This window comes from Natator depressus, chromosome 2 (genome assembly GCF_965152275.1).
Source record: "Natator depressus isolate rNatDep1 chromosome 2, rNatDep2.hap1, whole genome shotgun sequence".
Classification (NCBI taxonomy): Eukaryota; Metazoa; Chordata; order Testudines; family Cheloniidae; genus Natator; species Natator depressus.
Window position 1 is genome coordinate 192254351 of NC_134235.1, and position 12276 is coordinate 192266626.

Below are 12276 nucleotides of genomic sequence, written 5' to 3' on the forward strand. Positions count from 1 at the left end.
GCTTCCGCCGACGTGCACGGGCTGAAATTGTGGAAAAGCAGCATCACTTGCTCCATAACCTCAGCCGTGCAGAACACAATGTCATCCACAGCCTCAGAAACAACTCCGATATCCTAATCAAAAAGGCTGACAGAGGAGGTGCTGTCGTCATCATGAATAGGTCGGAATATGAACAAGAGGCTGCTAGGCAGCTCTCCAACACCACTTTCTACAAGCCATTACCCTCTGATCTCCCTGAGGGTTACCAAAAGAAACTACACCATTTGCTCAAGAAACTCCCTGAAAAAGCACAAGAACAAATCCGCACAGACACACCCCTGGAACCCTGACCTGGTGTATTCTATCAGCTACCCAAGATCCATAAACCTGGAAATCCTGGAAGCCCCATCATCTCAGGCATTAGCACCCTGACAGCAGGATTGTCTGGCTATGTAGACTCCCTCCTCAGGCCACTCCCAGCTATCTTCGAGACACCACTGACTTCCTGAGGAAACTACAATGCATCGGTGATCTTCCTGAAAACACCATCCTGGCCACTATGGATGTAGAAGCCCTCTACACCAACATTCCACACAAAGATAGACTACAAGCCATCAGGAACAGTATCCCCGATAACGTCACGGCAAACCTGGTGGCTGGACTTTGTCCTCACCCATAACTATTTCACATTTGGGGACAATGTATACCTTCAAATCAGCGGCACTGCTATGGGTACCCGCATGGCCCCACAATATGACAACATTTTTATGGCTGACTTAGAACAACGCTTCCTCAGCTCTCGTCCCCTAATGCCCCTTCTCTACTTGTGCTACGTTGATGACATCATCATCATCTGGACCCATGGCAAAGAAGCCCTTGAGGAATTCCACCATGATTTCCAACAATTTCCATCCCACCATCAACCTCAGCCTGGACCAGTCCACACAAGAGATCCAATTCCTGGACACTATGGTACTAATAAGCGATGGTCACATAAACAGCACCCTATACCGGAAACCTACTAACCGCTATTCCTACCTACGTGCCTCCAGCTTTCACCCAGATCACACCACACAATCCATTGTCTACAGCCAAGCTCTACAATATAACCGCATTTGCTCCAACCCCTCAGACGGAGACAAACACCTACAAGATCTCTATCAAGCATTCTTACAACTACAATACCCACCTGCTGAAGTGAAGAACAGATTGATAGAGCCAGAAGAGTACCCAGAACTCACCTACTACAGGACAGGCCCAACAAAGAAAATAACAGAACGCCACTAGCCATCATCTTCAGCTGCCAACTAAAACCTCTCCCACGCATCATCAAGGATCTACAACCTATCCTGAAGGATGACCCATCACTCTCACAGATCTTGGGAGACAGGCCAGTCCTTGCTTACAGACAGTCCCCCAACCTGAAACAAATACTCACCAGCAACCACACACCACACAACAGAACCACTAACCCAGGAACTTATCCTTGCAACAAAGCCCATTGCCAACTGTGTCCACATATCAGGGGACACCATCATAGGGCCTAATCACATCAGCCACACCATCAGAGGCTCGTTCACCTGCACATCCACCAATGTGATATATGCTATCATGTGCCAGCAATGCCCCTCTGCCATGTACATTGGTCAAACGGGACAGTCTCTACGTAAAAGAATAAATGAACACAAATCAGACGTTAAGAATTATAACATTCAAAAACCAGGTGGCGAACACTTCAATCTCTCTGGTCACTCGATTACAGACCTAAAAGTTGCAATTCTTCAAACAAAAAAACTTCAAAAACAGACTCCAACGAGAGACTGCTGAATTGGAATTAATTTGCAAACTGGATACAATTAACCTAGGCTTGTATGGAGACTGGGAGTGGATGGGTCATTACACAAAGTAAAACTATTTCCCCATGTTTATTCCACCCCCCACTGTTCCTCAGACGTTCTTGTCAACTGCTGGAAATGGCCCACCTTGATCATCACTACAAAAGGTCCCCCCCCCGCCCCCGCTCTCCTGCTGGTATTAGCTCATCTTAAGTGATCACTCTCCTTACAGTGTGTCTGGTAACACCCATTGTTTCATGTTCTCTGTGTATAGAAATCTCCCCACTGTATTTTCCACTGAATGCATCCGATGAAGTGAGCTGTAGCTCACGAAAGCTTATGCTCAAATAAATTGGTTAGTCTCTAAGGTGCCACAAGTACTCCTTTTCTTTTTGCGAATACAGACTAACACAGCTGCTACTCTGAAACAACAATTTAAAATGTCTGTCTGGTGATGTTCTCCTCCTGATACAGCATGGCAAGAAAATCCTCCAAATATTAATGATTAACCTGTTGAATTGGAGATAGTTCACCTCCCAACGACTTTGTAATTTACCGTTGGTAAATGAAATAACCATTCATTTTCTGATATAGCTGTAAAACTAATCTGAAAAGTTTTCAAAATAAATCACTTTAAAAATGTATAATGTGTACCTTCTAAAAATGAAACCTACATCTATCTCTGAGTTGTGAAGAGTATGTATTAAAGGTTATAACAACCAATAAGAATGCACTTTTATGTAGAAATCCATGATTAAATTGAGTCTTCCCAACTCGTGATTTAAATCAAATCCACCCAGCCCATAAAGTAAGTCTTTTCTCACTGAAGATCTGCTTGCTCTTGTGACTTTCTCTACTTAGCTGGAGGTAGACTAGGCTATCATTCAGACACTTCACAAAAGCATTCCAAGCTCAGGCTTCCCGATTCTTAACTACTGCTTATACTACTCGTCTACCATTGGGATATATTCCAGTTAAATTTGGACAGACTTGTTGACTGTGTTCCACTCTATATCCTTACAATTCCTGGAAGAGAAAATTAATCAACTCCAAAATATTTAGCAAAAGAAATAATTAGAAAAATTTGCTTTATAACTATTAGCCAATGTTACCACCCAAAAAATTTGTCATAGAAAAATAAATCCAACTGTTAGCACGAGAAAATCTCTCTCTCTCGTGTCTGCCAAAACTTAATTTTTCCAAGGCACATGGAAAGTAGAGAACATCTGCAAGAAACATTCTTTTAAACAGAGGTATGTAATATTACAGTCAGGAAGCCCCCTTGTAAACTGATTACACGTGGGAATTCCACTTTCACTAAAGGAACACTGAAGAGATTGTTTTGGGGAAGTTACTGCTGTTGTTTTCCTCTTCCATCACACCCTCCAGACAAAGACTTTGAAAGATTTCCCTCAGCCTAACTTAGCTTCTATCCAAGTGCCTTGTTACAACATTACATAGGTAAAGAGTTTACATTGTAAATCAACTAAAGCCAGTCTGACATTTTGTAAGCTACAATACTGGCCTCTAAGCAAATGGATGAGAAGCAAATCATACATAATAATTCACTGACTATTTGACTGAGGTGAAGGATTAAATTCAGGTCTTCCGATAAATATTTCGGTCTTACCTTGCACTTTATCTGAACATAGTTCTCTGGCCTTCTCTCTCATCATTTTTGGAATTAGCACATCTTTTTCTACATGTCTCAGCTCAGGTTCCTCTGCAAGAGAGCAAAAACATTGCTATGTTTCAAGGAAAGCCATATTTCAATTTGCGGAAACATCGTAACACTGTTTATAGATGACACACTAAATCTGGCACAAACAATCAAAAGAATAGTGAGGTAGGAGAAGAACATGAAGATATTAAAATCAAGAGACAGGCACGTGTGATTATCACAAAAGATGCACAGTTACATCAGATACAAATATAAATATTATCTGACTTTTTGTTTTGGTATTATTCACTGTGCATAAGGAACCAGAAACAACTGCTGGTAAGGCTGGCGTCTGTTTCTTATTAGCTAGCTTGTCAATATGGTCTGGATATAAACTGCACAGTAGTTGAGAAAAAAAAATAGTAAATTGAAACAGAACATTATTTTCTACTTCTACTTCCACATTTCATCATTATGCATATTCTGTATTTTTCCACTGTCAATGAACTCAGGTTCATTGAGAGTGGAGAAATATAACACACACTCAACCACAACTTTAAACTGTGTTTTAGTTTACTATGTTTACTCTTCTAATGATGTTAGTTTTCCAAACAGACTGCTTAACCGAAAATCTCCTTTTCTGGATTAATTTAAATCAATAGGAATAAATACAAATGACCAGAACTCAATGTTTAAAATACTGTCCCAGTTCTTATTTTGATCTCTTTGATGATGGAATTCAGATCTCCCAGTAAAAATAGCATTTTGGACCATTATTAATTCAACACACATCATTTAGTAATACTATACTCCTTTTCATCCCCAAATTGAAAAAAAGACATTAGGATTCATCTAACAAGCAGAGATACATTCTTCAACCTTTGAGTGACTTTAACTGAAAGATATTTGTCAAGAAAAGCCTACTGTCCACCATGGTTCTACAGACCATCCTAGTCTGTCTCCTTCAATGCACACTTCTCAATCTGCATAGATTATTTTTCAGAACACCAGAACCGTAAAACTCACATTACACTGTTATACTCCCCAGATCTGCTCATACGCCAAGTGAGTATCTGATTTAGAATATATACCGTATATACTCGTTCATAAGCCAAATTTTTTTTAGTAAAAAAGGGACACATGAGAGAAGGGGGTCGGCTTATGAAAGGGTATAGAGTGGGAGAGGCAGGACACAGACCCTCTGCCCAACAGAGAGGGCAAGGAGAGGCAGCACTGCCAGCAGAGCCAGAAGGGAAGAGGTGGGACCAGAGTGTCTCTGCTTCTGGCCACGCTGCTCTCTCCCAAGTCTCCGAAGTAGCTGCAGCTCCGGGGCTGGCAGGCTGCGGCTGCACCGCCCAACCACAGCCCACCAGAGCACGCTGCTGGAGCAACTCCAGCTAGGCCAGAGACATCCTCCCCTGGCCCGCCTCACAAAAAATTTCCCGCACCAGTTACTGTCCCGGCCCATCAGGGTAAGCAGCTGGCGGGCCAGGACAGTTTGTTTACTTAGGTTTACCTCCGTGCCTGAGGACGCTCACGGCAAACAAACCATCTCTGCCCGCCAGCAGCTTATCCTGATGGCCCGAGAGCCAAAGTTTGCTGAAGTGAAAGAATGAGGTATTCAAGAATAGGCATCCTTGATCAAACATTATATTATATAGATTTTCAAATATCAACTAATTTACTTCTCAGGGCTTGGCTAAACTTGCCAGTTACAGCACAATATAGGAGTCCCGGGCGCGCTAGCTCACTACCCGTCCACACTGGCAAGGCATGTAGAGCACTCCGACTCCGCGGCTACAGCACTCCTGGTACTCCACCTCGGCGAGTGGAATAACGTTTGCTGCGCCCCCGCTGGAGTGCCGTGGCACCAGTGTGGAAGCCCTAGTCCTATAGAGCGCTCTGATCCGCCTCCAGAGGTGTCCCACAATAACTGTTCTAGCCACTCTGGTCATCACTTTGAACTCTACTGCCCTGTCCTCAGGTGACCAACCGTCAGACTCGCCCTTTAAATTCTCTGGAGATTTTGAAAAATCCCTTCCTGTTTGCTCAGCCAGGTGTGGAGTGCTCTCAGTGAATCTTGCCAGGTGACCATGCCTCCACGTGCCAGGCGAGCCCCAGTATGGAGCAACGGAGAGTTGCTGGATCTCCGTGTTTGGGGGGAGGAAGCTGTCCAGTCCCAGTTGCGCTCCAGCCATAGAAATTACGATCCCTTTGGGCAGATATCAAGGGACATGATGGAAAGGAGCCATGACCGGGACGCACTGCAGTGCAGGATTAAAGTGAACGAGCTGCAGAATGCCTACCGCAAAGCCCACGAAGCAAACCGCTGCTCTGGTGCTGCCCCCACGACCCACCGTTTCTACAAAGAGCTGGGCACAATACTTGGAGGTGACCCCACCTCCACTCCGGGGATCACCACGGACACTTCGGAGCCCAGTGCAACAAGGCAGGAGGAGGAGAAGGAGGAAGAGCAGCAGCAAAGCGGGAGCGAGTATGCTGAGGCGGAGGAAGACACCCCGGAATTCTTAGATGCGTGCATCCAGGAGCTGTTCTCAAGCCAGGAGGAAGGTAGCCAATTGCGGCGGCCGGTACTTGGGGAAGGACAAACACCAGAGGACGTTCCCAGTAAGTGGCTTTTATTTTGGGAAGGAAGATATTCAGTGCGGGCTCCTAGGGCGAGGAGGGTTAGGGCTGCATGCATGCCTAGATGCGGAATAGGGCGTTGATGTGCTCTCTTACATCGCAGTAATCAGCCTCAGTGATCTCTTCAAAGGTCTCATCCAGAACTTGGGCAATGCGCTTGTCCAGGTTTCTCGCGAGAGCCACTGTGGTCCTTGTCCCAGTCAGGCTAACTTGTCCACGCCACTGTGCGTGAGGGGCAGGGGGACCATTGCTGCACACAGGCAAGCTGCATATGGGCCAGGGCTGAAGCCGCATTGCAGTACAAGACCTCCCTTGCTTCCTAGGTCACCCTCAGCAGCAAGATATCTTCCAGGACGAACTCCCGTGGAAAATGTGGGGAGAGTGTTCAGTATAGGGGCCCACTGTAGCTGTTGGCTCTCCCCAAGGCACAGAAACCCAGAGGACAGTACAGCCATGAAACAATCAGTCACACTTGACCCTGTGCTTTCTCACCATTTTGGCGCTCCCGTGGGTTACGTGCGCTCGCTTTGGGATGGGCAAATTATGCTATTGTGTAGACTGTGCTTGCCCTTAAGTACAGGGGAATCATTGCTCTGTCTGGTATGAACAATGCTGCCTCTGTTAAGTGTTGCAGTTTGCCTTTACAGATGCAACCTTGAGATATCAGCCATCCGTGTCATCACTGGCCGAAAGACTCCAAAGAATCTGAAAGAGGCCATGTAGAAGCAAGGAAGACATGTTGCATGAAGTAATGCAGCATTCAAGTAATGAAAATCAAAAAGTGCAGGAATGGCAGGAGAGTGAAAGGAGGGTCCGCCAGCAGAATGCAGATCATCGGCACCAAAGCATGGAGTGGCTGCTAAGAAACATGAAGCACCAAGCGGACTCGATACAGGCGCTCATAGCGATGCAGGCGGAGCACTACCGCGCTCGCCTGCCCGCCCCCCCCCCGCAGCCCTTGTCCCAAAACTCTTTCCCTTGTGCCCCCATGTAACCTCCAACCCACTTTCCCCAACATCCAGGTTCTTACCACCACCAGATGCCTCCAACCCCTGTAGCTTCACCACCCAGCCCTGAAAACTATGACCCTTACCCCATACTCAACCCCCATCACCATGCGGTATAGCCATCCTGAACTGCAGCACACATTGCACAGCACTCCAGATAGGACATATGCAAATCTGTGATTGTACCGTTCCCCAACCCCTTGCCCTTTCTGTTTCCCAAGCAGTTGTGTCTCTTTTCAATAAATGGCTTTTTTGGCTTTGAAAACATTCTTTATTATTGCATAAAAGTAAAAGATACCTTAGCCCAGGAAAAAAACAGGCACTGCAAGTCAGCGTAGCAAACACAGATTCCTACTAACATTGGAACCACTGCACTTCACTCCCGTGCAGGGCACCAGACATTACCAGTGGCTTTCAGCCTCGAATTGCTCCCTTAAGGCATCCCTAATCCTTGCAGCCCCTCTAATAGCCTTGCTCTCTGGCTGTTCAAATTCAGCCTCCAGGTGTTGAACCTCCGAGTTCCATGCCTGAGTGAATCTTTCACCCTTTCCTTCACAAATGTTATAGAGGGTACAGCACGCAGATATAATCGCGGGGATGCTGTCATCGGCCAGGTCCAGCTTCCCATACAGAGCGCGCCAGCAGCTCTTTAGAGGGCCAAAAGCACACTACACAGTCATTCTGCACTGACTCAACCTGTTGTTGAACTGCTCCTTGCTGCTGTCAAGGCTCCCTGTGTAGGGTTTCATGAGCCATGGCATGGTAAGCGGGGTCTCCAAGGATCTCAGTGGGCATTTTGACTTCCCCTATGGTCATCTTCTCGTCTGGGAAAAAAGTCCTGGCTTGCAGCTTCCTAACAGGCCAGTGTTCCCAAAGATGCGTGTGTCATTCGCCTTTCCGGGCCAGCCTGCGTTAATGTCAATGAAACGCCCACGGTGATCCACAAGCACCGGAGAACCATCAAGAAATACCCGTTCCGATTAACGTACTCGGAGGCTAGGTGAGCCGGTGCCAGATTTGGAATATGAGTGCAATCTATCCCCCCTCCGCAGTAGGGAAACCCATTTTTGATAAGCCAGCCACAATGTCATGCACGTTACCCAGAGTCACGGTTATGCTGAGCAGGATGCGATTAATGGCCCTGCAAACTTGCATCAACACAATTCCAAGGTTGACTTCCCCACTCCAAACTGGTTAGCGACCGATCGGTAAGTGTCTGGAGTTGCCAGCTTCCAGATTGCAATAGTCACCTGCTTCTCCACCATCGGGGAGCTCTCAATCTCTTGAGCCACAGGGTGGGGGCGAGCTCCTCACACAGTCCCATGAAAGTGGTTTTTCTCATCCAAAAGATCTGCAGCCACGGCATGTCATCCCAGACTTGCATGACAACGTGATCCCACCATGCAGTGCTTGTTTTCTGAGGCCAAAAGCGCCGTTCCATGGTGGTGCGCATGTCCGTGAACGCCACAAGCAATCTTGTGTCATATGCATTACTCAAGTCGATATCATCGTCTGAGCCCCCCCTGTCACTTTGGAACATAAGAAGTAACTCGACTGCCAAAAGTGACGTGCTGGGGAGACTCGTCAGCATACTCCTCAGCAGTTCGGGCTCCATTCCCACAGACTGAAAGGGAAGACAGAGCGCTTCAAAAAATGTTGAAAGATGGCACCAAATGTGGATGGAAGCAAAGGGAATGCTGGGATGCGAACCGATGCATCACGGGGCATTGGGACAGGACCCAGAATCCCCCGTACTCCCCGCCCCCTTTCCACAAGCCACCACGCCAGAATGGGAAGAGGTGCTCTGTGGGATAGCTGCCCATAATGCACTGCTCCCAATGCCGCTCCAAGAGCGGCATATATGGCCATGCCAGTGCGCTTGCAGCTGTCAGTGTGGACAGACTGCAGCGCTTTCCCTACTGTGCTCTATGAAGACGGGTTTAACCCACAGCGCTCTACATCTGCAAGTGTAGCCATACCCTCAGATAAAATCCTTGGTTACTTTGTAGATTAAAGGGCAATAGAGAGAGACCAACATTTGTCAAAAGCTCCCCTCTCATTCCTATCTCACCACCTCTTGAAGTTTGCTAACACCGTGAGGTTACAGAGTACTGAACCTGTGATATTACTGTGGGAATCTGGCAATAAAACAGAGGATTATAATATAGCAATATACAGAATCAAAAGATAAAGACAGTTATCCTTTTGCTCACAAAGCACTCTTACCTTGGAGTTCTAGGGCAGGCATTAAAACAAACCCCAAAACAACCTTCTACAAAGGTGAAGAGAGGAGTGAAAAACCCTTATTTAGATTTGAGTCCATGTTCTAGTTTTCATGACAAAGATCACCATTACAGCTAATATTTTAGCTAAATCAATATTCTCAATTTTAAACTTTGTTTCGTATACCAGCATTATTATTCTTTATAGAGCCCATTTATAATTTTACTCAGTACAAAAGTGATATTTACATACAATGAGAAATCATATTGGTCTTGTCTACATGAGAAGTTATTCTGGAATAGCTATTACTGATCTTTGGAAGTGGATTAAGCTAATTCAGTGTAAGGCACTCTTATTCTGTAATAGGAGCATCCACTCATGGAATTAATTGTAAATTAACTATTCATTATTAATTCATGTCATATTATTCCAATTAACTTTCATGTGTAGACAAAGCTCAACCAATCAAAATCTATCAATGTAACATTTGGCTGCTGGATAAAGTGTACATGAATCAACATAGCCCTTTTCAGCATCTTTTGCAAAAAATATGACCAAGTCAGTTAGTGCTGAGAATGGTACTAACTCTGATTTGATAACAACTTGTAAATAGCTATATAAATGCAAAGCAATGGTGAATCAAGGCCCAGTGTCTCAAATCTGAGTAAAATATATAACTTGAAGCATTATGGGAAAACTTCTATAGACTTCAATAGCTCCAAGATTTCATGCTAGGAGAACAAGTATTCCCTACCAGCTCTCTAAGTCTTTTCTCTCTCTCCCTGTCCCTCCCTTTAAAAAAAACCCAAACTCCTTTTTTTCCCCTATAGGCCATAGGAAAGCTAAATGGTCTAATTAGGATTCCCCAAATGAAATTCAACACAGCAGCAAACATGGAGGAGATAATGACCACTAAGGGCCACTTATGTTACCTGGCTTTGCTCCATGTAATATTTTGAACTGCCAGCAATCAAACTAATTGTTAAATATTCTTGTTACATACTACATTCAAACTCTATAACTTTAATACAGTGACCACAGTTATGTAGTGTATGCTGCAAATGAATGAAAAGAGGAAAAGGAAAATCCTAAAATCGATACCACATGAGTTCAAAGAATCAATAAAAATCTATAGATTCAACCTTTAAATAGAACTACAGTAAAACACACACACACAGGCTTGAGTTATTAAGCCAAAGACATAGGACAAACCAATAAACATAGCTGCTTTATATTAAATGACTACGAAATGTACCAACTAATGATGGATATGTTAGTGTTATTCGCCCTCCTTTTTAGGACATGATCCCTACATAGCAGTCCTTCATTCTGTTAGGGTTTGGCTCGTCTCGATTACATAACTTATTCTCTTGGTGTCATCAATTTCAAAGTCAACCTGACGTTAAACTGCAGTTTCCATATTTTTAAGTTCCATGGACATATTGCACAAAGACAGTTAAATCACTTGTCTGTGCTCTCTCCAACAAAAGCCTAAGGCCTTATCTACACACAATTTGAGCACCCATTTAAGTAAATCTGTAGACCAGGCAGGCCCCCACACTACATCTACACTACAGCCGGGATCGATGTTCTGAGATCAATCCACAGGCGTTCGATTTAGCGGGTCGAGTGAAGATCCGCCAAATCGACAGCAGATCGCTCTCCAGTCAATCCCTGTACTCTACCCCCGAGAAGAGTAAGGTAAGTTGACGGGAGAGTTTCTCCTGTCAACCCCCTGTAGTAACTCGACCTAAGGTGCATCAACTCCAGCTACGTTATTTACGTAGCTGGAGTTGCGTAGCATAGGTCAACTTATCGCGGTAGTATAGACATAGCCCTAGATCTGGAGGCTCTTAATCCAAAATTAGAGAGTGTCTGCACCAAGGGGTTGCACTCATATACCTAAACCAATTTAGTTTTGGTGCTCAAATTGAGTGTATACCAAGGATGGCCTAAGTTAGAGTATAAAGGTAGAAAAGGTGGCAGTTTAAAGTATCTGAGACAACACACCTAATTAATATTTTGTAACAGGGTTTAAGAGAAAAGACTGTCATAACAATTACACTTGAAAAACTGTTTTTACTCAAAAGCATAATTCATTCATGTTACTCCAATCTTATTCACATTATGCCATAATACTTGGCTCTTTGTTCTATTAGAAAATGAAATAGTTTTCTTTGAACGGCAATGAAAGTTGTGACAACAGTGATCAACAAGTCCTTCTCAGTAAATTGACAGAGTCAAAATTTTGCACATCTCCCCAGCTGTATCCCTTGTCACTCTGTATTGGAATTTTAAGGTTACCCAACTGCGATAAATGGACAGGGCTATATCCGCAAAAGGACCTATATGTCTAATTACCACTTTAGGCACCTAAATCCAACACTGAGATCCTCAAAACTCCACTCATCTGCCACCTAACCATGGAGGTTCCTAAAGTCCTGAGGTGTCAAAATTTCCACTCTTAAAAGTCCCCTAGGTGCCTGTGTTTCCGACAGTAGGCATGCACACCGCTGCCTCTCTCATTCCTAAGCCCCAGCAGGGTCTTCAAACCAGGTATTCAATAACTTTACAAATGTCATACAGCAAGTCAGTGGCAGAGCTAGACATACAACACAGACCTCTGTCTCCAGTTCTACCCCATTATATAGTACACCCTCCAACACAGTAAACCTATCGGGGCAGATCCTGAGCTGGTATAAGGTGTCCTAAATCAACTATGATAATTTACACCAGTTGAGGATCTGCCCCAATGTGTGATGCAGTATGCACTTCTAGAGAGGTTAGTGACCAAAAGACAACACTTACCACTTCAGTATCAAGTAAGATAGCAGTTAAGAACAATAAAAATCAGTTGAACAATGCTTAGAAAAAATATTCACTTGATATATAATGTAAATAGCTTTTCCACTTCAAGTCTGACAAA

At 44.5% G+C, this 12276-nt stretch overlaps 1 protein-coding gene across 1 annotated transcript in view; it reads right to left on the reverse strand.

Moving 5' to 3' along the window:
- CMC1 (C-X9-C motif containing 1) overlaps window positions 1–12276 on the reverse strand; it is a 64362-nt gene that overhangs the window by 41254 nt on the left and 10832 nt on the right. Inside the window, exon 2 of the mRNA XM_074945636.1 lies at window positions 3445–3537. Coding sequence (XP_074801737.1) covers window positions 3445–3537 — 93 coding nt within the window. The remainder of the gene's footprint in view (window positions 1–3444; window positions 3538–12276) is intronic.